The sequence below is a fragment of the Eleginops maclovinus genome, chromosome 15 (genome assembly GCF_036324505.1).
Source record: "Eleginops maclovinus isolate JMC-PN-2008 ecotype Puerto Natales chromosome 15, JC_Emac_rtc_rv5, whole genome shotgun sequence".
NCBI lineage: Eukaryota > Metazoa > Chordata > Actinopteri > Perciformes > Eleginopidae > Eleginops > Eleginops maclovinus.
The window spans coordinates 17,550,503-17,578,092 of NC_086363.1; the positions used below are offsets into that span (position 1 = coordinate 17,550,503).

The window sequence follows — 27,590 nt, forward strand, 5'->3', positions numbered from 1 at the left end:
TTAAAAAAGTATATCTAATCTAATCTAACGCGTCTTGGTGTGGTTGGCTGTTGCAGGGTTGGCAGAATCATGAGGCTTTAAGCACATAGATATGACAAGTAATTAAAAATTAACTGCTAAATTAATGGAGCTGCTCTCTGCAGCACTCTCTCAATGTCATCTGATTGTGTGTTGAATTTTTCCTTCAATCGAAATGTATTTTTTACGTCTACTCTATGCTATTTGTATTTTTTTATTTTTATGTCTTTTACTGTTAACTGTATTCTATGTGATATCAATTTTCTGTGAAACACTTTGAACTGCATTTATTGTATGAAAGGTGCTATACAAATAACAACTATTATTATTATTATTATTATTATTATTAGTAATAAATTAATAGAGCCTGTCTGGACACAAAGTGTTCCCAAAGGCTTTGCAGGCCAGCTTTCTTTGAAAATAGGCCAAAAGAGCAAGTGTAGGAGATTACATTTACTTTGTAATTTAATAATGAAACCCGTTGGTTCCCTACACCGGTCATCGGTTCAAGCAAAGTAATGCTGGTTGCATTATGGGAAAAATAGGATCCCACTCAGACCTGTGAATCACAGCCTACTTTGGAGCCACAGCTCACAGACATTTTTGTATTTATCATGTCATTACATTACATGTCACTTATTAGAAAAATCTCAATATCGCCTAGGAGAGCCAATGGGCTAGAACCGGCCCTGGTCCATGATGTGATCACTTCTTCTCCCAGCAACCACAACTGTAGCTGTCATGTTGACCAAGGCTTATTCCGGTGGGGTCTGGGTCATGAGCGTTTTTACATAATTGTAAAATACAGGTAACCACATTCTCAAAGAGGTCAAACCTGTAAACAACATAACTACCTGTTTTATTGGATTCCAGGTCAGTGTTCATATCACTTTATTGCAAATTCTGTTGCCTTTGTACTGGGTCAGTGTTGTTATTGCTGTAATTGCCTGTGCATGCCAGAAAACCTGCGTATGTCAGTGGTATCAGATTGTGAGAACACATGTGAAATTCCTGTTACTTATTATGCACTATAATGCTGATCAAAGTCCCCCTCCAGCTGCTGGATTCATTGGCGTGTTAACACTGGCATCAGAGACACACTGCATAACAATATGGGCTCAGGAGACATTTTGAGGAAAGTTGCTGCGCTTATTGGAGTATTTGCAGTTTTGAAGGTAGGGCATTTACATTCTTTTTAAATGGAACCTCATTGAGAAACAGAAATGAAGAGCAAAGTCAGGGTTGATATTAAAACACATTTCTGTTTCTGTGCTAGGTGCAAGCTGTTCCACTCACCGGTTGGTTGCTTCATTTATCATGTGCACATAAAACAGGCTTTTCTTTGACTTTTTTACTCTAACAATATGTACATCTTCCAGGTGACAATGCAGATGCTGGTGAACTGAGGGACGACATACTTGAGATCAATAGAGGTATCGTTGTTAAGCCCTGTTGATGCATGTGATTGTATGTTTGTTGCCTTACATTCATATGCACTAAACATGTGTTTTACGCAATTTTAGGGTTAAACCACCTGTTTGAGGGAGACATTGCGGTTGATGTAAGTATACATGGCGTCTGATTAGTGATGAACAAACTAAAAAGAATATGACAAAAGCTTCAATGTGTCTCGCAGCCCAGCAGGAATGCAATCGTTGATCAAACAAGAAGGTGGAAGTTTCCCATCCCCTATATCCTAACGGATTCTTTAGGTACGCAAAGGAAAATATTTCAACCAACAAATTCATTGAGTAGGTAAATATAAATGTGCTGATTAGGAGATTTTCCTTTTCCTAGATCTGAATGCTAAAGGTGTGATCCTCCAGGCTTTTGAGGAGTACCGTTTGAGGTCCTGTGTGGACTTCAAGCCCTATGAGGGAGAAAGCAGCTATGTCTCCTTCACTAAGCTGGATGGGTGAGCTGCAATGATTCAAGAACTGTTGCATAACTTTGTGAGCCATGCTGCCAAGTCATCAAAACCATAGACTTGTGTAGGAATGAGTCCTCAAAGCCAGTTATTGGTTAACATTTGACCACCTCTGGTTCACTCATCTCAAGGTCTATGTTATTTTGAATGTCCGGAGATGTGTCATAAAAAACAGCGGTTGCTAAAAAGTGACAAAATACAATTGAAAACGTCACCACGCCACACATTGGCTGCCTTTAGCTTAGTGCTGGTGATCATGTCACCGTGATGTAGTAGGCTTATAGCCTTAGTTCATAAAAGTAGAGTATCCTTAGCAAAGGAAGGCAAAAGAAACCCCAGTATCAGAAATATGTGTTTGCCACTGATCTTCCAAAATCAATTGGAAAAAGTCCCATTGCTTTTGAGCCCTTTTGATGGTCAACACCAAGTAATCTCTGCACCACTATGTTAAGATCTGGAAGGTGTGATGAAATGCTATATAGTGCTCAGTAACAGCCCCGTAGTTTTATTGTTTTGTTTGAATTTTCCTTTCCTTTATCAGATGCTGGTCATTTGTTGGAGATGATAACGTAGGCCAGAATGTGTCCATTGGGGCAAGATGCGACACTAAGGCAATCGTGCAACATGAGCTCCTCCATGCTCTCGGCTTTTACCATGAACAGTCTCGCTCAGATAGAGATGACTATGTCAAAATCTGGTGGGACCAGATTGAAGAAGGTGGGTCACAAAATTGTATTCTTTGTTTTACTTAGTGCTGTGACCAGGATTAAGAAATACATCATATTTGTCCATCAGAAACCCATCACCAAACAGACTGTGAGACATTATTCTACTGTTTAATTTGATTTTTTTGGTAAGTCTTTTGCAGAAGTGACCAAATTAAGATAAAGGGGTGGAGCTGCTAGCATAGCAAATACTTTGTTATAGCTAGCTATCTTGGTAGTAGAGCCATTCTAACAAACGTTAACTGTGATTAATGGGGATGCTTATTTTCAAAACAGATCCATAAAATAATACACATACTTACCGGAAAAAAACAGGGGACTCCTTGGTGTCTCAAGTACAACAGAACACTGAATGACACATTTTTAGGAAGCAAAAATGTTACAATCAACTGTTGTGAACAGAAAACACACTGTGAAAGTGAAAAGTTCTAAGAAGCAAAACAAAAAGGGAGGAGTTTTAGCATATACATATGCTATGTGGTAGTTCTGTTTAAAGGAGTTGATATACTTAGTCTCGTGACTATCAACATGACCTTGTTACTTTCTCCTCACAGGGATGGAGCACAATTTCAACAAATATGAGGATGACTTCATCATGGATTTGAACACACCATATGATTATGAGTCCATTATGCACTACAGGCCTCTGTCATTCAACAAGAACGAAAGCATCCCCACAATCACCACCACCATACCGTACTTTAATGAGGTCATTGGTCAGCGGCTGGACTTCAGTGCTGTAGACATCACCAGAGTCAACCGCATGTACGACTGTGGTAAGCAATTCTAGGTTCGAGAAACGCAACTGGTTCACATTCTTTTTGTGGCAGGGAAAGATTCCGTGTGTATAAGTACATTCACTAGCAGGGACCACGCCACACCATGTGATGTTTGTAGGCTTATTGAAAGAAGTGACAATGAATTGATATGGAGGGGGTGATGAGATGATTATGAAAAATGCGTTCTGTTTGTCTGGTCGGTTGGACATGCTGTGGTCCATGCAGAGGGAGACTCAGAGTGGGGGTTCCGTCTCCGGCATGATTCCGCTCGGGCTGATTACGGGCCTCCAGACAATTCCTAGAATTAGAAATTTAAAATATACACAAGTTAAATATGAATGGAGACAGGCAGATGATGGGGGGTTGTAGGGATGAAGGATGTCGGAATGAAGGGATGAGGAGATGCAGGGATGAGGGTATGTAGGGATGAAGGGATGATGGAATGAGAGGGGTGAAGGGATTTAGGGATGAAGGGATTTAGGGATGAAGGGATGTAGGGATGAAGGGATGAAGGGATGACAGGATTTAAGGATTCAGGGATGAACAGATGTAGAGGTCTATCGTTAAACGGGGTTGATAGGTGAAAGAATGAAGGAGTTTGACTAAGTATGAGGTAGAAGGGGAACTGTATGAGTAGAAGCGAGAGGATGGGTGGGTTACGACAACCAAGACAAGCGATGGCCGGATGTTTGGCCTTAGAGATGGGGTTGAGGCGTGGCCATGCTCCTGAACATAGGTTAACATATTTTATTGATGTATTGTCACACGACTATACTTAGAATTCATACACTTTATAAACAAAAATATTGGGACACTCCGGTATATGGGGGTTGTTTTTGTAGGATTAGCCTAGACCCCTTAGTCTTAATGCTTCATCTTACCAAGTAATTCTGGACCATTGTATGCTTCCAACTTTGTGGAAACAGTTTAGGGAAGGCCCTTTTCTCTTCCAGCATGATTGTGCCCTCTAGTCCGACATCAGTGTCTGACCTCACAAATGCCCTCTGGATGAATGGAATCAGAATCAGAATCCCTTTATTCGTCCCACAGAGGGGAAATTTAAATTTGCTACAGCAGCAACAGAGCCAAAGACAGCTTTACAAAAGAAAATACCCAATTAAAAAATATGAAGATAAAGAAAAGCACACAATTTACAAAATACACATCCTGTAGTGTGATATAGCAGCCAGGTAATATTGCACAGTTATTAATGATGGCATATTTCTGTTTATATACTGCACATAAATTGAAAAAAAACTGGTCCGTTTTTTTGTTTTGTTGTATGTATGCGGGGTCTACCAGGGGCCATGCTGGTTGTACAGTCTGACCGCTGCAGGAAGAAAGGACCTGTGGTATCTCTCCGTGAGACACCACGGGTGCAGCAGCCTGTCACTGAAGGAGCATGGGCAAACATTCCCACAGACATACTCGAAAATCATGTAGAAAGTATTCCCAGAAGAGAGGAAACTGTTATAGCGGCAAAGGGGGGACCAACTTCACTTTAATGCCTAACAATTTGGCATTTGGGTGTAATGTGTAGCTGTCCCAATACTTTTGTCTACATATTGTATCATTGTAAAGCTGCACTAAAAGAATAATCCCCTTACTCTTTAGTCCCCCTATCTATTTTGAGCCTTTTCCGCTAACCCTAGAGTGGCCATAAACTCTTTAATCTCTTTATGTGAAAACCCAACTAAAACTTTGTTGATCAGACATATTTCCTAATTCCCTGAACCCTCTGTAGAGCTTTAGACTTTGTGTATTGACCATTGATAACTGTTTTCTTCCAGCTAACACCCACACCCTCTTGGACCAGTGCTCCTTTGAGCTGATCAACATCTGTGGAATGGTCCAGAATGAAGCAGACAACGCAGACTGGGTCCAGACACTGAGCAACCCAGCAGATCCAGACCACACTCTGGCAGGGCGCTGTAGAGGTACTGAGCTAAATTTCTAGATCGTACAAAGAAAAAATATTAATCTGAATGTGTAACGTCACAAAAAATACTTTAAAGCCCATGAGGTGAAAACAACACATTGGTCAACAAGACTAAACCCTATTTTTGTTAAACCCACATTCACATACAGCCTCAATGCACAGCAACACACTCATGTATTTGCTTTCTACATAATATACAATTTTTCTTGGCTTTTTAGACATTCTGTTAAATTCTCTTATAACAGAACATAATAACCTCTTTAACATATTATAACCTTGAAAATCAAATATTGGCATATGAATGCAGAATCTGTTGACAACCAGCCATGATTTTGGTATTGGAAGCCTTCTAGCTACCATTTGTAATCAGAGTACAGAGCACATTGTCGGAACTGCAACTAGCTATTGTCAAAAGGCAATTCAGTCTTTATATTAGCTCAAAATTAGATTTCTAAATTGGCTACTTAATACGTTCCTGTCGTGGCCTTTACCTCCATCACCATTCCTGTGTCTCAAGTTGCTAATTGTACTGTGAACAAACCCCTGATCGTTGACGAGAAAGTCAAGAGCCAGTCTGAGTATGTCGTGGTGGGGAGAGGAGCAGGCTGGGCCGAAACGCAGTTAAAAAAAAGAGGGAAGCCATTTTAAATTGGAAATGAAGCTGGTACAAAAATAAATATCAGACAACCCACACCAGGAAACAATGACGCAAGCTGACAGGGAACAATAGGGAAGACCGTCATACAGTGGGGCAAAAAAGTATTTAGTCAGCCACCAATTGTGCAAGTTCTCCCATTTAAAAAGATGAGAGAGGCCTGTAATTTTTATCATAGGTATACTTCAACTATGAGAGACAAAATGAGAAAAAAAATCCAGGAAATCACATTGTCTGATTTTTAATGAATTAATTGGTAAATTCCTCGGTAAAATAAGTATTTGGTCACCTACAAACAAGCAAGATTTCTGGCTCTCACAGACCTGTAACTTCTTCTTTAAGAGGCTCCTCTGTCCTCCACTCGTTACCTGTATTAATGGCACCTTTTTGAACTCGTTATCAGTATAAAAGACACCTGTCCACAACCTCAAACAGTCATACTCCAAACTCCACTATGGCCAAGACCAAAGAGCTGTCAAAGGAGACCAGAGACAAAATTGTAGACCTGCACCAGGCTGGGAAAACTGAATCTGCAATAGGTAAGCAGCTTGGTGTGAAGAAATCAACTATGGGAGCAATTATTAGAAAATGGAAGACATACAAGACCACTGCTAATCTCCCTCGATCTGGGGCTCCATGCAAGATCTCACCCCGTGGGGTCAAAATGATCACAAGAACGGTGAGCAAAAATCCCACAACCACACGGGGGGACCTAGTGAATGACCTGCAGAGAGCTGGGACCAAAGTAACAGAGGCTACCATCAGTAACACACTACGCCGCCAGGGACTTAAATCCTGCAGTTCCAGACGTGTCCCCCTGCTTAAGCCAGTACATGTCCAGGCCCGTCTGAAGTTTGCTAGAGGGCATTTGGATGATCCAGAAGAGGATTGGGAGAATGTCATATGGTCAGATGAAACCAAAATCGAACTTTTTGGTAAAAACTCAAGTCGTCGTGTTTGGAGGAGAAAGAATGCAGAGTTGCATCCAAAGAACACCATACCTACTGTGAAGCATGGGGGTGGAAACATCATGCTTTGGGGCTGTTTTTCTGCAAAGGGACCAGGACGACTGATCCGTGCAAAGGAAAGAATAAATGGGGCCATGTATCGTGAGATTTTGAGTGAAAACCTCCTTCCATCAGCAAGGGCACTGAAGATGAAGCGTGGCTGGGTCTTTCAGCATGACAATGATCCCAAACACACCGCCAGGGCAACAAAGGAGTGGCTTCGTAAGAAGCATTTCAAGGTCCTGGAGTGGCCTAGCCAGTCTCCAGATCTCAACCCCATAGAAAATCTTTGGAGGGAGTTGAAAGTCCGTGTTGCCCAGCGACAGCCCCAAAACATCACTGCTTTAGAGGAGATCTGCATGGAGGAATGGGCCAAAATACCAGCAACAGTGTGTGGAAACCTTGTGAAGACTACAGAAAACGTTTGACCTCTGTCATTGCCAACAAAGGGTATATAACAAAGTATTGAGATGAACTTTTGTTATTGACCAAATACTTATTTTCCACAATCATTTGAAAATTAATTCTTTAAAAATCAGACAATGTGATTTCCTGGATTTTTTTTTCTTATTCTGTTTCTCATAGTTGAGGTATACCTATGATAAAAATTACAGGCCTCTCTCATCTTTTTAAATGGGAGAACTTGCACAATTGGTGGCTGACTAAATACTTTTTTGCCCCACTGTATATACAGTATCTCACAAAAGTGAATACAGCCTTCACATTTTTGTAAATATTTTATTATATCTTTTCATGGGACTACGCTGAAGATATGACACTTTGATACAATGTAAAGTAGTCACATTGTCATATCTTCAGTGTTGTCCCATGAAAAGATATAATAAAATACTTACAAAAATGTGAGGGCTGTATTCACTTTTGTGAGATACTGTATAAATATGGATAAGGCAGGAAAAAACACCAGGGCAGCAGCTGAACACAATCAGACAATCACACACAGGTGGAAAGAATCAGGGCAATTACAAAGGTAGCAAAAACAAGACATGGAAGAGAGAGAAAACAAGGCAAGAGGAGAAAATGCATTTAAAAATAGAACAGGAAACCAAAATCAAGATCAAGAGAAGAAATGTTGCCCTCAGAGACTTATCGTCATCAGAATAATATCCAGTGGGTTCTTAGACTGAAACATCAATAACAATATGCTTTGATCCTACTCCTTATTAGAACTCACTCAACACAATGGTTGCTTCTTCCTTTAGATTCCGGCTACTTCATGAAGTTTGACACATCTTCCGCCGCAACTGGAAACAGTGCATTGCTCGAGTCACGTATCCTCTATCCAAAGAGAGGCGAGCAGTGCCTGCAATTCTTCTACAAGATGACTGGAGCAGCCGGGGACCAACTGGTGATATGGATAAGGACTGATGACGGAACAGGGACCGTACAAAATGACAGGAAGATCCACACCATTACAGGTATTTAATTATAATTACTATGCCAGCACAGAAGTTGTCTATTTGAAGTCTTTTGAAATGGAAAACCCTTTCTATCGATGTAGTTCTGGCAGCAGTGATGGGCAAGTTACTTCCAAAATGTAATACAGTACATATTACTTATTACTGTCTTTTTAAAGTAATAAGTTACATTACATTATTACTGTCTCTGAACTGTAATGCGTTACACTACTTTTGCGTTACTTTGAGTTACTTTCACCAAAATAACCTCAAAAGTATAAACTGTAGTTCATTGCAGCTCATTAATTAGAGCTATCTATCTATCTGGCAGTACATGCTGAACATTAGGGAAAGAGCTAGAAATTAAACTCATGCTCCGTTTAAGTGGGCTGAATAATATGATACCGGTAACATTACGTCTCTGTGTGTTATTAATAACATGTTAGTGGAGCCTCTGCACGGCCCTGTGACCTGCTGTATATGAACGAGTCTCTATTCAACGTTAGCTCACCTTGTCATTGGTGTGTTAACGGGGATTTGGCTGACAAGCTTTCTAAAAGTCAGTGATTCCACAGAGGACAGAGGCTGCAGATCTTCAACACTCTGCCACGAGTCTCTCAACTTCTCGGGTTCAAGCAGCAGACCCAGAGACAGTTACCTTCTGATGCTTTGGCCTGCGCGCACTCCTGTCTTTCTCTGTTCTTTTCTCTGAGCCTGCAGCTCTGCATTGTGAATCTGTTTCTGCAGCCCTCTTAACCAATATTAAACAGGCTCACTGAGTTACTATTCTACCTGCACAATTATTTATCTGGTTTCAGAATGTCTCGCGATGTTTGTGAATTCTTTGAAACTAAACACCTCATCATTTCGGGTTAAAATGTGTTGTAACTGCGTTACTGAGAATTGTAACGGGTTTTATATTACCCACATTTCAGAAGTAATGTGTTACATTACTGCGTTACAGCTAAAAGTAATACATTACTGTAACTCCGTTACTTTTGTAACGCGTTACACCCAACACTGGTTGGCAGTCACTGCATTATAAGACTTATCAGAAAATTCGGTGTTGATAATGCTTTTTGTACGTGGAAAAATAATTCCCTATCCCAATCAATTTAAAATGAATTCCCTGCTTCTTGTCTTTCAGGTAATGGAGATGCTGCCTGGAAAATAGCCCATGTGACTCTCAAGGTGACAGAGAAGTTCCGATATTTCTTCCAAGGCATCAGAGGATCATCCACCTCCTCGGGTGCCATCTTGATCGATGACATCACTCTTACTGAGTCCATTTGCCCCAGTGCTGTCTGGCAGATCCCCAAATTCTCCAACCTCCTCACCACCACCCTACCTGGCACCCCGGTAAAAAGCCAGTGCTTCTACAACTCGGAGGGCTACTCATTCGGTATCAATGTTTACCCAAGGGGAAAAGACAGTGCGTACCCAGACTATGTTGGCATGACCTTCTACCTGTGCAGCGGGGAAAATGATGCAGTGATGGAGTGGCCAGCCAAAAACAGACAGGCAACCATCGTTGCTATGGACCAGGACCCTGATGTAAAACTGAGGATGTCTTCTACAAGAAGCTTCACCACAGGTAACGGCATTTAGAAAGAAGAGGGGTTTCTATCAAAGGAAGGGTTTTGCTTTTTTAAATTTCTGCTTTAGAAATCAATCCATAACACTGTTTTTCTTGACTCTTACCCCCCTCAGACACTGATCCCCGCTGGAACAAACCAACAGCTACTTCAGTTCAAGAATTTGGCTGGAGCACTTTTATTTCAATCAAGCATCTGCAGAGTAGGAGCTTCCTCAAAAACGATGACCTCATCATTACGGCTGAATTCAACGGTGAGAATGTGAAATATCAGCTCTTCCACGCGTCTATACTGGACCTACCCTAAATAAATGTTCTGCCAGATAACAGCTAGTTTTATATCTTCAGCTTCCAGGATTTCTTTTTACATTTTTTATTAATCTAACTTGTTTCATTAGATCTGACTCATCTGATCAAGACTGAGGTGCCTGTCACACAGGCCCCACCAAGTGATGAAATCCAGGATGAGAAGCCTGCCATCGAGGTGAAAATGAGACCGGAGGCTCGTAAACACAGAGAATCACGGGCTGCCAACCCGTGTGGCCCCAACCACTGCTTAAACGGAGGCATGTGTGTGGAGAGTGAAGGGGAAGCCTCATGCAGGTGTGTGTTTGATTTGACATACAGCGTGTGCCTATTTGAATGATTTAAGATGTTCATTTTTGTACATTAACCACTAGAGTTATCTCATTTGATGCTGGCTAAGTTACTTTTGCAATCCAGATGACACAGCCACCAGAAAAAAACATTTATTGTGCATCAAAGTCATTTAATGTGTGCTTCTTTCAGGTGTGCATCAAGCCAGACCACTTATTATTCTGGTAAGAGGTGTGAGAAAACAAACATGGACAGAGGCATTCTGGGAGCTCTGATTGGTGGCGCAGCAGGAACCGTAGTGCTGACACTGGCTATCTTCACCATCATCAGGAGAGCTCAGTGACACATCTTCAGGGGAATAATGTCCTCTGCATTCACCCAGCAGTGAAATTACAGCAAACTATTGAAGTGAGAAGTATTTATAAAATGTGATAAGCTAATTTTTGAACACAAAATGCATTTGTTTAGGGTATTTTGTGTTTGCTTCTTACATTTCTTAGAATGAGCCATGAAATCTCTTGAATGTATCCATTAACTCTGTTTGATATGTATGATAGAAATAATGACACCCATTGGATTTAAACTTCTTCATTGGGTAATACAAATAAAATACATGATATTCCTTGTCTTTACTTCAATACATATGTTTGGATACATACACTGGTTAGACACACAGGTTATAGTTCAAATCAAGTAGTTAACATTTACAGATTCAAGCAAAATTATCAAACCATGCCGAACAATCTTATGTCAAGCGTCTTTGAGCATTAGGAAAAGCGCTATATGAATCTCATGTATTACTATTATTAAACTTGTTAAAGGGGCCCTATTATGCTAATTTTCTGATTCACATTAGTATGTACTGTCTCTACTGGGACATGTCTCCATGCTTTAATGTTCAAAAAGCTCTTTATGTTTCTCATACTGCCTGTGCTGCAGCACCTCTTTTCATCCTCTGTCTGAAACCACAGCCCACTGCTCTGATTGGTTAGTTGGCCAGCCCTGTTGTGATTGTTCAACCGTTTAGAGATGACCCACCCTTTAGCCTATCACGTACAATGTGATGGAGCGTAAGCCAATAGAAGCCCGAGTGTTACTCACTATGTTACAGAGTCAAACAAAGGAGACCAATGGAGGCGTTTCAGGCAGGGGCGAGGGGGGTTGTGCTGGAGAGAAACTCCCTTTAGAGGGATTTTAGCCTTTGCAGTCCATTTACATGCATAACAACAAACTATATAACACACTGTACGATAGGGAAACCCCCAATAAGCATAATAGGGCCCAGAGAAAAAACTAAATATACAGCTCAAACACCATGTACACAATACAAAACATCCAGATACAGCTTCCTCTTAAAGCTAAACAGTTAAGTATTGTGTTTAACTTGTGGCACATAACAAACAAATGGAAATAGTCTGTATCAACTTCACCCTTAAAATATAAATGTATGCTTTAGCTAAATTCTAATCTTCAATTCTTTCTGCAGCAGAATATGACTTCATGGATGATAACCATTAGTGTAAGACTTACAAATAATAATAATGCTCAGTGCTATCAAATGAAATAAAAATAAACCTAGTTTTAAAACATTACTGTAACTATCTAGGAACTAAATGTATAATCCAACACAAAGCAGGATCGGTGGAGCTGCAGACAAGAGTGCTGTTTCCGTCTCCGCAATCTGAAATGTAGATATGAACAAGTGTTAAGAGTATTCATAGACTTCACATTTTCTTCTTACATTTAAAAAAAATTAAACAATAAAAGACCAAAATGTTATTAGTTGGTCCAAAAGGCAAGAGGGAAGAGCTCTCAACCAGGCTAGGAAACCTCAAACTAAAACACATATTCTGGGAATCATTTAGATTCAGACTTAAGATTTGAAACACATATAAGCAGGATAACCAAGACAGCTTTCTTCCACCTAAAAAATATTGCCAAAGTAGGCACATTAAGAAGCAACAAAAATGTTTACTACAGCTACGCAGATGACCCATCACTGATCTTTCCATCGACGTTGGCACCTCTGTTGTTTCACCGACTCAGACTACAAGGAACCTGGGAGTGACCCTGGCCAATCAACAGTCCTTTACTTCTAACAATGCTGCTACAACCCGATCCTGCAGATACACTTTCTACAACATCAGGAGGATACGTCCCCGGCTGTCCCAGGAGGCAACACAGGTCCTGGTCCAGGCTCTGGTCATCTAACGCCTCGACTACTGATTTAGAATGCTGAAGCCTGACTAGTCTTCAACCTCTCCCCGAGTTCTCCCACACTGCACTGCTCCTTCGCTCCCTTCACTGGCTGCCTGAATCCGCTTCAAGACAGTGGTACTGGCCTACCGAGCTTTGAAGAGATCAGCCTCTTCCTACATCCAGGCATTGGTTAAACCATACAATCCAGAACGTGCACTTCGTTCAGCATCTGCCAATCGGTTTGCTACTCCATCTCTGCGAGTAGGACCCAGATAACCCTCAAACCACGCTGGTTTGCTATCCTGGCTCCTAAATGGTGGAATGAGCTCCCCTTTGACATCAGGACAGCAGAAACTCTGAACATCTTCTGTCGTGAACTGAAAGAGTTAGCTTAGGCCTTGTAACAAATTCACCAGCTCTTACAATGGTATGATTTGCTTGAAGTGAATATATCTGCACTTTGCTTGTTGTTCAGAGTTTGATTCTCTATGTTTTTTGCACTTATTGTAGGTCACTCTGAATAAAAGTGCCAGCCAAATGAAATGTAGTGGTGAAGTAAAGTAAAAAGTAAAGTAGGTTATTTGGTTAACTTAATTACTGCTTTGATAAGTGCAGAAGATGAGTAAGCTTCTTGAATGTGTGCCAATTAAGATGTAACAAATGCATGGACAAATAAAATGTTACAATCCATGACGTGATCTAACACTGACCTTGGTCTTCATTTGTCTCTTGAGTAGGTGGTTGATGTCAAATTCTTCATGCTCTCACTTTTTCCTTTTGACTTTGCCTGAAGGTAGACAAAAAAATGGTTATGATGACTGTCAATATTATTTTAGGGTGTCATTCTGGATAATTCATTGGTACATTACCATAATGAGCTTAATCAATTCTTCTCGAACCTGTTAGGTGTAACACAAATAGCTTTAATTATTGACAACTTTTGGGCCCCATTAGTCAAACCCAGGCTTCCAATGGCCCAGGAAGAATACCCTACTCGTGATGACATGACATAAGGGAGATTTAAATACATAATTTAATATATTGACAGAAAATGGGAATGACAGACAAAATGGCAAACCTACCTTCTGCTCTGCAACACAACCTGTAATCAAAATGAAAAGCCCCTGCAAGAGAACAAATTAAATGAAATTAACCGATTTTACTTTTTGTGCGTGTTATGCTAGAAGAGGCTATCAGACTTGAAGTTAATGAGCATGCAAAATATTAGATTTGATACATCTATGTACACAAAATACACAAAGGTATATCTCAAAAGTAAAGACTTCCCTGTCAGTGTGTACAGATTGAAAGAGGTTACTTTTAGGAAAAAGAGTGCACTGGTATGAGGTTGGGAATTGGTATTGTTACCTGAGCTTAGGTGTTGGAAACCAGTTTGATTGATGCATCACTAATTTCTACAGTCTGTGTTGTGTGTGGAATGCTCTCAAATTACCTGAAAGGAATTGAGGATGGTAAAACTGTAGATGGCAATAGTATGGGGTAGACTGTTTTCATCCATCATGAGCTGAGCGAAGCCAATAATCCATGTTAGCCCGAAGACAGGCGTTAGAAAGACCACCACTTTGAGGATGCTTTTGGCTGTCTCCTTGTCATCTGTCTTGCTGGTCTCAGGGGCATTGGATTTCACCAGAGTTAAAATGACGACCACCATGGAAAACAGATTTGTCAAAATAACAGTTCCCACAGGAAGGAGGAAAGCATGCAGGGAACCCTCCAAGGTTCCTTCAAAAACTAGCCAGCATGATTTCCTCTCATAGTAAGCCTTCTCGGTGTATTTACAATACACATAGCTCGATCCCACTATGAGGATTGGGAAAACATAGCCAACGATGCTGGAAAAGAACATGAAGACTTTTTTCCTCAGGGGGCTGAAGACGAAGATGAGCTGGTGGACAAGCATGACACTCATGCACATCATCCAGTTGAACATGGCCAAGTAGAACAGGTGCTTGCATATTGTCAAAACTAGGCACCAGTTGTCACTGAGACTCTTAGGAGAGATGGAAGCCAAGAAACTACAGTTAGCGAGCAAGAGGAACACGGCAATGTTCACTATAGCTGTGTGACGGAAATGTGAAAGGTTGGATTTGACCACAGCCGACCACACTAGATACTCAATGATGAGGAAGATCAGCAGGGAGCAGACGGACACACCTAGGCCCACATATGTAATCATATCCAGGGCCTCAGTAGATACATCACTCTTGGACATGAGGGTAGCGAATGAAGTCAGGTGTTCGCATTCGCAAACTGTGTGATTACCATTAGTAGTCTTCACATTGCATCCTTTTTCTGACCATTCACAATTTTTAGTGTCCCAGAAAACACACATACGTCTGTTGCTACTAGGATTCTCTTGGGGGAACACCAGACTAATTTTGCTTATGTTGCTGCTCAGTGTGACTGATAGTAAGATGCTGTCAGGCACCGAATCGTGGATGTTGTTTTTTAATTTTCCCATTAGATTTTTCACTGCAACAGTTTTCATCGTTCCGTTGGTCTTGTTCATACTAACGGCAATGCCAAACACAGTCATATTGCAGTCAGGATCTGGGCAGAATTTTAGCTCTAGATTTGAAGAGTTCAATCCATTGCTGTTATTGACCTTAATATTCTTCACCAGATCTTCTACAGAGTGAAGATATGTTGATGATATGGTATGAAGAATAGACTTGTTGACACCACCCCACGTCTTGTTCAACATATTGCTTGCAGCATTAACAAAATCCTGAAACAGATTAAAATAAATAGTGTTAGGGGACATTTTATCTTGGGGTTTCACACCTTAACTAATTGAATCAGTATAAGCTGAAAGCAGTTACAAACTCTATCCTTTCTTGAATGCTATGTACATGTTTTGTCCAACTTAATTTGTATGTGCACATTTGGTCTTGGTATGCCCTCCGATTTATTCATAATTGTATGGAATAGTATAAATGTGGACTAAAATAAAGCTAATCAAAATCCAATCCATTCTTTACTGTGATGTGTTTTCCCCACGTTACATTATTTAAATGTTACAAACACATATTTTATCAACATTTATGTAATTCTATGTATCAGATCACACTCTTTATTATCATACATCTGACATTAAGAGATTTGTGTTTAGATCTGGGCAAAAATTATTGGACTGATGCTAGGTTGAAAGCTTAAGCTGAAGCAAATTTAAATCTTTCCAAAAAAAACCCATCAACTAACATCAAGGATAAAGAGTTTCATGGGAAGCTTTACCCGCATTACTTTGTAAGTGCCCATCTGAAACCCAACCTTTGAAAATGGATCTGCACTTTTTAATAACTGTTTTAACCTTTTTTTACAGTATCTGGGTGAAAAAATGTATGATACAACTGCTGGTTAGGAAATCCAACAGGAGCAATATAGGCTCAAAACTCCCCATGTATTTCAGTAAACAAAGGATTAATTATCAAAAGGGGCTTACAGGAAGGATACTCTCTTCCAAAACAATGAACTTTGTTGCCCTCGCCATCACATTTAGAACATTGATAGAAGCGGTTACGTCGGCCGTAGAGTCACTGGAATCATCGGATAAAGAACTGTTCTTAAGTCCTTCAAAAATATCCTCGGCCACCGCCTGGGTAGCCCCTTGTCCCTGCTCGAATTTCTAGAAACAAAATTAAACATATCTCAGTGATACAATGTACACACAAAAGTAATCCAAAAAGCAATGACTTTGTTGCAAAGCTCATCCAAATGTGAATACATTTTTTTCAACACAATATAAATGTGCTCATTGAGTAAAGGGCATTAGAGGATATTTAGAGCTGGCAATATATCATTACAATATTCTATAATTAGAAAGATGAATTTGTCTCAGATTCCTCCATTGGAGCAATCTCTGAAGCAGTCAGTCACTTGTGTTAAAAATATGCTTTTCCTGAAGTTTAAAAAAAAAAACCCCAAACATGGTTCGCGTTTGTATTAGTTGCATTCAAAATGATTTTGATAAAGCCATGCAATTTATATAAAAATGTATGATCTTATAAGGAGGTAGAACATAATATAAAAATGTTTCTGGAGGATTAATCTAGAATAATACCTTTTGCCTCATCAAGTTTTAGGTACAATAATGTATAAAAGTCAACATCAACTTACTCGAAAACTTGCCACTAGTATAAGTCATTTTTGACAGAAAAAAAACATTATAACTTTAAGGGTTCCAGCTGTAAAGCAACACTCACGCCTGCAGCATTCAGAACTTCGTTCAACTTTGCGTCGACGCAGTAGGAGAACACGTCATCCCATTTAGTGTTTGTACAGGTGCGGGACTTATAGCCCACCCTGCCCGCCGTACAGTTATCAATAATCACTGTGTTTCCTTCCGGGGTTTTTGGCCAAGATTGTCCATATTCATCCACAGCCGCGATGCAAAATTTTGCACCCGCTATAAATATAGACAAAATAATACATTATGAACATACCTATTATACCATAAAATAAGTTGCAAATAAAATGGTCGAATATGATCAGTTACCATAAATTACTAGGATATCCATTTTTTTTGTTTGAGTTTGAGCCACCGAGTTCTTAAAAGTGACATTGATAATGTCCGATTCTGTTGTTTTCATGCAACTGATCGAAGCATTGAACTCATAAACAACGTTTTCTCCAACAGCTGTAATATAAAGTGTAATATAAGTCTCAGGGTTGAAAAGCAATTTGCAGAACTATAGTGAATTTAAATTGTGTTGATGTAATCAATTACATTAGTGTTAATGCTACAACAAACAAGGGGGAAATAGGACAGGTAGTTTTGAGAGATACTGAAGGTTCGCCTTACATGTTTTGGAACTATTATATTTATCATCCTTCCGGTAGGTCCACCAAAAATCAAAGTGCTCTTTGCTGTTTAGGATGGTGGCGGTGACCGTCACCGTAGTATTGTCCCCTACCCCTGAGCAGTCCACTGTAAGAGGTTTAATCTTCAGGGTGATCAAGTCAGGCAGAAGGGCCACAATCAATTCTGTTTTGGCTGTGTGCCGGACTGACCCTTTCTTGAATTCACACTTGTATCTGCCTGCAGGGAACAAGTCAACAGCAGACTGAAAGTAAACAACTTAACCTTCCTGTGGTGTTCGGGAGAAATCTGACCGATTTACTACTTTCATCAATCATAAATATTGTGTTTTACATTTGATTGCCTCAAGACCTTACGTATTATATTTAAGCAATATCTGGTTTTGGGCTCTCGTTCCATTTCAAATGTCCACATAAGCTGTTTGCGTTTTAAATAAGGAAACCCCTTGACTGTGGCTCAGGTAGTAGCGCTGTTTTCAACCAATCGAAAGATGAAACAAAGTTGACTAAACCACTCAGAAATGTAATGAAAGTGGTAATAGGCAATTTGATATGTTCAAATGCCTACTGTGGAGGATTTCTGTGCTTCAAGGACTTTAACCGTTTGATGAATTACCTTAAGTATGGGGCTATTATATTAAGAGCCATACAGCTAAACCATTTGTTGTTACCATAACAGAAAGGAAAGAGGTATAAGTAGCTGTCTCATATTCAAGGCTTGAGAAGCGGTGATGGAGAATGACAATTTATATTTATCGTGTACGGTAATTTCCAGTCAGAACCAAAAAAGACATGCCCCTTAGGACAAATGTAATGTAGATTCAGCTACATGTTTAAAGAGGACATATTATGCAGATTTGTTTTCGTCAACGCATATTGGTATTGCGTGCCTCTACTGGGACATGTCTCCATGCTTTAAAGTTCAAAAAGCTCTTTCTCATACTGCCTGTGCTGCAGCACCTATTTTCACCTTCACCAGAGTTTTGTGTTGGAGCGCTAGCCAATAGAAGAGTGAGTGTCACATGGTTACGTCATTATGAAAAGCAAGTAAACAAACAAGTTCAATGGATGCGTTTCAGGCAGGGGGGGAGTGTGTGGGGAACTCCCAGCTGTGTACTCGCCTGACCAGATGCCTGTCGCATTTAGAAGATTCATTTTAACACAAGAACCGTATCCCTCTGCAGTACAGGTCTCCAGTTTCGCCACAGTGCCGGTTTTGATCTGATAGAAGCCTTGCTCCCCAAAAATGTTCCAGCTAGCACTTTCGGTCTTCTCTGTAAACGTGCACTTCATTTCTGCCGTTGAATTATAGAAAATCTTGTTCCTCGGGGACTCTATGTTAACCATCCCTGTGTGAAGAAGGAAATACAATATAATAGTTATAATTAGGATGGAAGTATGAGGTATAACCTTTCAATCCAAGGTGGAATTCATAAAATATTCTTTAAAAAAAGGTTTAAAATGGTACAGGACAGTAACAGGGTAAATGTAAGGGAGTAGGGGACATGTAGCACTACAGTCAGTAGGCTGATCAATTATTACATCATTTCTGAATTATTGGCATGAAGTCCGATAATCTTTTTGACACTTTAGCTAAAGTATCGACAAAGCGGCTGTCAGGGAGATACGCTCTGATGTATAATAGTTTATAGAATATTTGTGGCCTACACAGGGCAAATTAACTTCTGTATTGCGATATATATAATATTATCTGTTGCTACAGTGGTGATCCTGTCCCATTCCTGTGCAACTTCACAAAACTTGAGCATGATTCAGATGCCTATCCTCCATTTTCACCACATGGTAAACATTTGGAGCAACTCTTGGTCCAACTTAATGATGTGATTAATTTGTGTAAAACATTTTTTTATCGACTAAGGTTTCTGGATTTAAAGCAAGAAGTTAACATTGACAGCTCTAGTTTTACAAATAAGTACAAATAAGTACCAAGGTCACAGTTGTGACATGGGTGCTTTCTCCAGAAATCATACTCCTTCTTGTGATAAGATTATTGATTTACAGAAACTTGAGTTAACCATGTGTTTTTTTCTGAAAAGCAGCCTTCTTGTCCCTGCATAGATGTTATTAAACCTATATAAATAGACATAGACGCTGGGACCTCACCCATAGTGAAGCTCAATTTGTGTTGCTCATGCCGTTGCCATGTTGGCCTAACAAGCTAATCGAAAAACGTGCCTCTTAGGTGGAGCGTCCAACTGTTTTCGTACCCTGTTTAAATCCTCTTTACATTTGGGCATTTTAACATCGGGGTCTATGAAGATTGATTAGCTTTTGCAGCTAGCATCACATGGCCATTTGCAAAAATTCAAATATACCTCCAAATATCTAAAAATAATCAATAAACAGTAAGCAGATATTTATCTATCAAAATCATGCACAATAACAGTTGAGCAATATTGCTGCAGAGTAAACATGATCTAAAGGGATGACAAAACAAACGTATATATACTGACCTACAGTGTCGACCACAATAACAGCTCCAAGTTGTGCTTGTGCTTCATTCACAATATCCTGAAGTGTTTGAGTCTTAAATATGACACTGACATCTGCCACAAAGTCAGCAACCGTTTTCCCATCTGCGGTACTGATTTGGAAAAGATCGGTGGAGGATCATTGGTTATTAAGGAGTCAGTTTGTGATAAAATAAATGTGCGATTTGGAACTGAAATGCTCAGCCATGGTGCGGAAAGAATAAAAGGCACGTTTCTTAGGAGGAGTTTTTCCTTTTCAGTAGCAAGGGTCCAAGAGCTGAGGGTGCCGTGTGATTTAGACTGTAGAGAATGTAGAGCTGGCTAAGCCAAATTTGTGATATGAGTTACATAACATATACTTTATTTTACGTAAAATAATCCACGCAAACTGGACTGCTGAAATGATTTTTGAGGAAAGGAGAGAACTGGATATAGCACTGGAGGTCCCATATTTAGCCGACGTCCCGCATTTGATTGACAGTTGTCCATTCTCCGCTTTCATCCAAAGGTTGGTATTTAGAAAACAAAAGAGGGCTTTCATCATTAGCTGTGTCAGATGTCAATTAATTAACAGATAACAGTATTTACTTATGGGAGGGCGACTCCCAGAGAGTTTTTGTGAGATTCGGCCAAATTGTTTTTCAATTGCGCACGGAGGTGAATACGTTTTAAAGCGATATTTCCCCGAAACTCACAAGGAACGCCTGTTAGTTTCAGTAGAAATGTGTATTTTTAAGGGTTGGATAGACATTATCCATTATTATTATGTACCGCATTGTCCCACACAAATGTACTCTTTGTCCCACATGACTTGTTGGCACCTGGTCACCCCAGTGTGGGCCCATGGAGCATGTTCACTTGAGTTGTCTGTAAGCCCCGCCCCGGATCTCCTGCTCTTGGCTTAGAGTCAAATGAAAAGAGAGGGAAAATAACCCTTGATTTGGCTTTTTGCGCTTTTTACAACTTTTAGACGCCAATGATTTCAATAAGAGCTATATAAGTGTTTGTATTCTGGAGTTCATTTAGCAAAAAACATTATATATGCTGATTAACAGACGACTCTTTTCTAATGTAAGTCAATGGGAAAACATTTTCACATTCCGACAACTGTACTGCCATTATCAGAAACAGTGAGTAAGCAAATGTGATATGGCACGAATCGCAGGGACATGTTCATTCCTATGAAAATTGCTCAGTGCGTATGAAGCCAAAATGGCCTGACTCGAGTACAAAAAATACCATTGTCCGGGCTCATAGTGTGCGCACCTGCATCTTTCTGCAGGGTTATGACCGGTCTCTGCTGGGTTAAACAAACATAAAAAGTAGAAGACAAGTATTTTCAAAATAAAATACCTTCGATGGCTTACACTCATGTTCTCAAAGCCATTCAGTTCCTCCAATTTCAATTTAAGCTGTAAAAACAAAGAACCTTATATTATTTATATTTTACTTATGTATCACAGTGACAAACCTTTTTAAGAATGTATACATTTGTGATGAGAGCACAATATACCTGAATAGTAAGACCAGAGTCCCATGGAGCTATATCATTAAGTGACACTGATCCATTGATGCGAACTGTGTCAATTACAAAAATGACCATTTTTTTCATATCAACATGCATATTTGGAATGGAAAAAAAATGAAACAGCATTAACACAATGTAGAACACACTAGTGTGCACGAACATTTAACAGTGGCCCTTTTTCCATTACGTCCGTTTGTCACACCACAGCACTTGCTTACCTTTGACTTTGGCAATGCAGAGTGGCGTGATGTCGGACACGTTTTTTGTGCAAGGAACTTCTCTACAACAGTTGTAGTTGTAGCACACGGGGTTGCTCCATATGTAACCATCGGAACAGCTGCAATTGGTTTCATCTCCAATAATCAGGCACTCTAAAAAAGAAAAGCCCAACCTTCAAATCATTAAAGTCTTAGAAAGTATTTTTATACAACATAACCGCTCGTCTGTGTTCTGTCTTAGAGAAAATACGTTGGTGAAAGAAATGTTGGTCTCACCAATGTATTAAAGAAGTGTTAGTGCAGACAATTGTTTTTTTCAGAAAAAAATAAAATAAAATAAAAACCGATGATCAGGATTAAGATCAAAACATGTCAGCGGCATCTCCTGAGCAATCAGAAAGAATTCATTTAATTTCATTTTGGTATTGAGTTACTGCCTTATATTCAGCTGAATTGCTGCATGTTATTTCGTGCACTGTGATCCAGTTTGGCCTCACTGAAACAACACTTTTTACTTTAGCAATAGAAACGATTTCAGAGAGATAATCTACGTTTTAATATCAATCTTTTTTACAACCATAAAGGGCATGCTCATCAATACCAGTCTTATAATGACAGGTTACTGGCTTTTCCAAAACTAAAATAGTAAATATCTATTTCCCAGTCATTGACTTCTTTGACTTTTTCACACTCATTGCCAAATTTTCCAATTGCACTGATGGTGTTTCAATATGTTTTTGCTCTCCCTCCTACCTTCAGATGTTTATAAGATAAGATAGGATAAGATATACTTTATATGAACCAATTTGGGAAACATTTTTGTCACAGCAGCATGCAAACAAGGTATTGCACACAATGTGGAAATGAAAAGGAGAACAGAATAAACAGACATAAACATCAAAACATCTCAAATTACACAACAAAAACTGAATTTTAGAAAAAATGACTCATGTACAGCCACGGAAAAAATTAAGAGACCACTCCAATTTTTTCTTAGATCTTTATCTCTACATGTCTGGCAGCCATTCCAGTGAGTGTGTGTTGAATTCCAACACAGAGAACAATTGCCAGTAGTTTATAGAATACATTAAAAAAACTCAAACTCAAAACTCATATAACTCAAAAGACGTACCTATAAAAAATAAACTGATAATGAGAGAAACTGATAATGCTGAAGTGGTCTTTCTATTGAAATTTCCCATTCACTCTCTTAAAGACGAACCGTTTGGAATAATAATTAAAGAAAGAAGAAAGAGCTTCATTACCATACCTGCTACAAGTGTAGTACTGAGGGTCACTGTGTGTCCATCCACGCTCAGAATTCCATTCAAAACCGACAGGATAGTGTCGGCCGTCAGTGTGACATTACTTTCCACCATCAGCTCAGCAACATAGACATCTTCTAGAAGAGCAACACGAGATATTTTGAGATGTTTCATAAGTTGAGGTTTTATTACCATGGACAACAGGTGCAAACACGCGACAAATGGCCCAAAACACTTCCATTAGGAGAAACACGCTCCACTTTCAAACAGTGCAAATATGAAGACACAAATGTACCAAAAGACATGCAAATTAAGAAATGTCTTCACCAACTAGAGAACACATGCGCACAATACTTCTGCATACAGTGCTGCATAGAACCTCAAAACACAAGAAGTGATGCACACAGCTGGGACCAGAGCCCTTTTTGGCGTTCGGGGATTATAAAGTTGGCCAACTGCAACTGTTACTGGAGACTTACCGTTATTGCATTATTTTAACAATGTGAAAATATAATTCCTTCCGATATTATTGCAGATGTGGTGTTCTGTAAGCTGTTGTAGCTAACCTAGTCATTTCAAATTAATTTCAAATATACTGACAAAACACCTACAATTATGAAACAGACTGACTCTGCCTGACAGTAGGACATTGTTATAATCCCCCAATGTCAACAAGTGCTCCGGTCCCTGCTGTGCGCGAAAAACGGCTTTTACCACATTTTACATCTTTAAGACCCTAATAATTTAATTAACGGCTATAAAAGTGTTCGTACTGGGAAGTATGTGTAGAAAAGAAACGGGAAGACCACTAAAAAAATGTGCTTCAATGTTCGCCCCACTCCCTCAGGGATTGGTTCCGGGTCACTTCACCTGGTTAGCAAACCTCCAAATCAAAAAAGACTATTCAGTCGCAGCCTAGGCCTTTAACCCTGGCCCAATATGTTTACGTTTATAGTGTTTCACTGAGTCTCCTTTATGGCAATGTAGATAAGCAACTCACCTGCTCCAATGATCTGCAATGGAAAAAGGGTGAAAAAAAGAATGAGTCTTTCTGTCAAAATAATTTCTAAAATGCTCAAATTTGTACATGCTAAATAAACATGGATTTATATAGAAATTAGTTTTTTGTTATTTTAAGTGATTGTCATTTATGCATGCAGCACTCTTCACTATGTGCATCGAAATACAATTAGAATATAATACGTATTAAATTCAACATCAAATTTCTTTTTTTTTCAACAACATGGACTCAAGGACACTCTGCGACTTCTACAGGTGCACCATGGAGAGCATTCTGACTACACTGTAGTTGTGTATTTGACATTAAACCTTTGATATCTTAGTTTTAGTGCTGGCCAAAAAATGTATATCATATTCAAATGAGAAGCCTTTTTACCTGAGAGTAGAGGAAAACAGCTCCAATCAGAAAAATACAAACCCTGGAATACATTCTCACTCTGGTGTGGAAAAAAAGGCAATGACAATTAGCAGCAATTAAATAACGTGGTGAACTAAAATGCATTAACAAATGTACATACAGGAAAAACACACACATATTTGCCAAAGTCAGAAAGAACACTCTATATGTCTTATTCATGTTTTCCTTATGGGGATAAATAAAGCTTTATCTTAACAAATTGTACATCCACATGTCTTTATTAACAATGTATAATAAGTGTTATGAATTGGAATGTCTCTTAAAAGCATTTTGGCCAAGAAGGAGTTATATTTACTCTGCTAAATTATCATTAAGTTGGAGAGGGATATTCAATGTCCTCAGAAAGATAATTCAAAACCTTCTTTTCCTTGACATTTTCCATAGACATCAAACAATGTTTGTCTATCATGTTCCCCTGAGGATGATTCATTTTACCTCTGGTGCCCCACTAGGCTTTTTCTCTGATGTCTTCTTAGCTTACTCATTTTATATAAATGATTTGTGTCTTTAGATTGATCATAAATATAGTCAGCATTGGACAATGCCTTATTGACACATTCAAACTGAAAATTACAGAAAACTTGGCACACAGAACAAATGTTTTAATGTAAGTAATCAACTTGGGAAGTTCCAAAATGTATGAAATCTAAAAATATGAACTGTTTAATGATTACAATGACTTTTTGCCACATACTGATATTTTTCTCCAGTTCAGTTTCCATTTTCCATTCCAATGTATATTCTGGAGGTTTTTAATAAGGGGTGTATTCATATGTAATTCATAGCCTGATTTATGTTTGTATGTCGTAAAAAAAAAATGGATTTGCTTAAAAAAGAAGAAGCTTTATACAGTTTGTTTTAAATAATTGATGGAGTTATTAAAAGAGATGTTAAAAGTCCCCAGGGTAAAACACTTTTTTGTATTTTAACCTGGCTATATCCAACTTTGTTTTCAGGATATTTATGCACATTATCACGTCGAGTTAGAAGGTGCCCCATTTGCATATTTAAAACATATCATTTCAGAAACATTGTAATAAAAAAATAGTTGCCATCATTCAATTCAAGCAAGCAGTGGCGCAGACTGGGTCTATGAACCAAAGGTCGGACTAGAGAGGTGCCAGTTCACCTCCTGGTCACTGCCAAGGTGCCCAAAGCAGATTTTTATTTAAAATAAATAACATTTCTGACATTTTGGTGTATGATCTGAACATGTTTGTATCAAAACTGGCTTGTCACTCTTATCATCAGCGATCAGTTTAACCTTAAGGAAGGCTTGCGTTTTCAGCTTGTCAAGCTAGTGTTCATCACTTGAATTTGGACTATGAATGCAAACAACGAGTCGATGGTTTTGCCTGCTTCCTGTAACAGTGCAGTGACCACATAAGAGGCTCTATGTCCCTTGTGTGGTCAGAGGCCTGTTGATGCGGTACAAGTCATGCCCACTTCATTTTCATGTTGGGTGCGGACATGGCTTCAATTTAGCCATGTTACACACTGTGGTTATACGACCGCCATGTAATATACACTGAAAAGACTGAAACGTTGACCTTGATTAAATCTATTATGTTAACAGATTTCACATAACTGTATTAGGTGTGTTGAAGGCAATTATGTTATGTTTAAATAAACAAAAAAATAAATGAATACTAAATTAAAATGTTTAGGTTCAACTTAATATTATTGCTTTCAACTCACCTAATACAGTAATGTGAAATTTGCTGACAGATTGCATTTCATCAAATTCAACATTTCAGTTTTTGTTTATTGACTTGCACAATGGCATGACAAATATAGAGTAACCAGATCTACAAATGCATACTTAAAAAACACTTTTGGTAAATGTAGGATACTCAAGGAATCTTTTTTATTGTGTACACACAGAGTAATTTTGACCCATCCAATTAGGAGCAGTGGGTAGCTATGGAACAGGAACACATCCATGTTTTTACCATTATAAGTATTAAAAATGAGGTCATAATAATGAAAAATTATATTTTTCCATCAGAATTTTGTGGGTTCGATCCCAGCCCAAGCAGTCAACATGTCGATGTATCTTTGGGAAAGATACCTAATCCCGATTTGATCACAATGGTGTATGAATGTGTATGAAAGTTATTTCTCTAGAGCAATGTGCACTGCTCTGTGTGAATGACTTGTAGTGTGTAAAGCACTTTGAGGGGTTGGAAAGCCTGGATAAAGTGCTATATAAGTACAGTCCATTAACCATTTTAACGGAGGCAAAGGTCACAAAAGTAGCATTCCAATCTTTTATATTTTTGAAAAAGTCTGCAGAGACTCATCCAACACATTAAATGTTTTAAGAGGAAGTTTTCCAGGAACATAACACTACTTTCACACCTCCTGTCCACAACTTCACCCCCCCCCCATCAGACAACAATTTTTATATATATGCTAACGAAAAGAACATTACTTTGTACAGTGCAATAGCCTATTATACTGTTCATATCACAATAAAATATGTTGAGAATAAGTGTGGGAGGTAGTTTAACACCTTTGCATTAGCAATTTTACAGTCTATATTACAGTCTAACATACTTTTATCTAACCTTTGTGACATCTCATCTTCTTACAAATAGAATAATACATTAATAAAAAGCTCTTACCTTGGTTTGGACTTGGAATTATACAGAAAGCAGAGGCTGAACATGTCAACGTAGCCGCTGTGAGCAAGCAGAAAATCGTCCGTACTCCATATCTGTAAGGTTCACATGAGAAATAAAGCCAAAGTGAGTACATGTGTCAGAAGGACTGGTTTAAGCTGGACAGTGTGTGTGTGTTTGCGTGGGTTTGTGCGTGTTATCGGGGCGTGTTTTCCAGAATTGTTTTAATTTATTTTGTGCTGGAATACCATTTGCATTGATGGCATATCTCCATGCCAGCTGGACTTGACAACATACACACAGAGCCTTTCAGCTTTCCATGGATATTTGT

General features: G+C 39.1%; 2 protein-coding genes across 5 annotated transcripts; one reads left to right on the top strand and one right to left on the bottom strand.

Moving 5' to 3' along the window:
* Positions 1-1,075: 1,075 nt before the first annotated feature.
* On the top strand, positions 1,076-11,278 carry mep1a.2 (meprin A, alpha (PABA peptide hydrolase), tandem duplicate 2). Its single transcript, XM_063902096.1, has 14 exons — positions 1,076-1,193; positions 1,295-1,316; positions 1,398-1,451; positions 1,542-1,579; positions 1,655-1,730; positions 1,816-1,933; positions 2,487-2,662; positions 3,225-3,446; positions 5,240-5,386; positions 8,271-8,486; positions 9,613-10,059; positions 10,176-10,313; positions 10,458-10,662; positions 10,849-11,278. Exons 1-14 carry the CDS (start codon positions 1,131-1,133, stop codon positions 10,997-10,999), a joined length of 2,073 nt encoding a protein of 690 aa, XP_063758166.1. The 5' UTR covers positions 1,076-1,130; the 3' UTR covers positions 11,000-11,278.
* On the bottom strand, positions 11,229-27,423 carry LOC134876880 (adhesion G protein-coupled receptor F4-like). 4 transcript variants are annotated; one of them, XM_063902094.1, is made up of 18 exons: positions 27,263-27,423; positions 24,594-24,654; positions 24,198-24,210; positions 23,203-23,331; positions 21,933-22,085; positions 21,700-21,764; positions 21,540-21,598; positions 20,169-20,299; positions 18,816-19,043; positions 17,678-17,914; positions 17,372-17,512; positions 17,079-17,281; positions 16,319-16,501; positions 14,309-15,604; positions 13,938-13,979; positions 13,725-13,754; positions 13,566-13,642; positions 11,229-12,337 (listed from the first exon to the last, which is right to left on the bottom strand). In XM_063902094.1, exons 1-17 carry the CDS (start codon positions 27,304-27,306, stop codon positions 13,574-13,576), a joined length of 3,084 nt encoding a protein of 1,027 aa, XP_063758164.1. In that variant the 5' UTR covers positions 27,307-27,423; the 3' UTR covers positions 11,229-12,337; positions 13,566-13,573. The 4 variants fall into 4 exon arrangements, with proteins under 4 accessions (XP_063758164.1, XP_063758162.1, XP_063758163.1 ...); XM_063902092.1 differs by having other exon boundaries at positions 23,203-23,334; XM_063902093.1 differs by having other exon boundaries at positions 17,678-17,910; positions 18,812-19,043; positions 23,203-23,334.
* Between the last annotated feature and the right edge of the window lie 167 nt (positions 27,424-27,590).

Coding starts and splice junctions, on each gene's coding strand:
- mep1a.2 (XM_063902096.1), top strand. CDS start 1,131: ATGGGCTCAGGAGACATTTTGAGGAAAGTTGCTGCGCTTATTGGAGTA. Junction 1,452..1,541: donor CATACTTGAGATCAATAGAG/GTATCGTTGTTA, acceptor ACGCAATTTTAG/GGTTAAACCACCTGTTTGAG. Junction 2,663..3,224: donor GTGGGACCAGATTGAAGAAG/GTGGGTCACAAA, acceptor TTCTCCTCACAG/GGATGGAGCACAATTTCAAC.
- LOC134876880 (XM_063902092.1), bottom strand. CDS start 27,306: ATGTTCAGCCTCTGCTTTCTGTATAATTCCAAGTCCAAACCAAG. Junction 21,599..21,699: donor ACTCTGGTCTTACTATTCAG/GTATATTGTGCT, acceptor TTGTTTTTACAG/CTTAAATTGAAATTGGAGGA. Junction 15,605..16,318: donor TGGAAGAGAGTATCCTTCCT/GTAAGCCCCTTT, acceptor AATCTGTTTCAG/GATTTTGTTAATGCTGCAAG.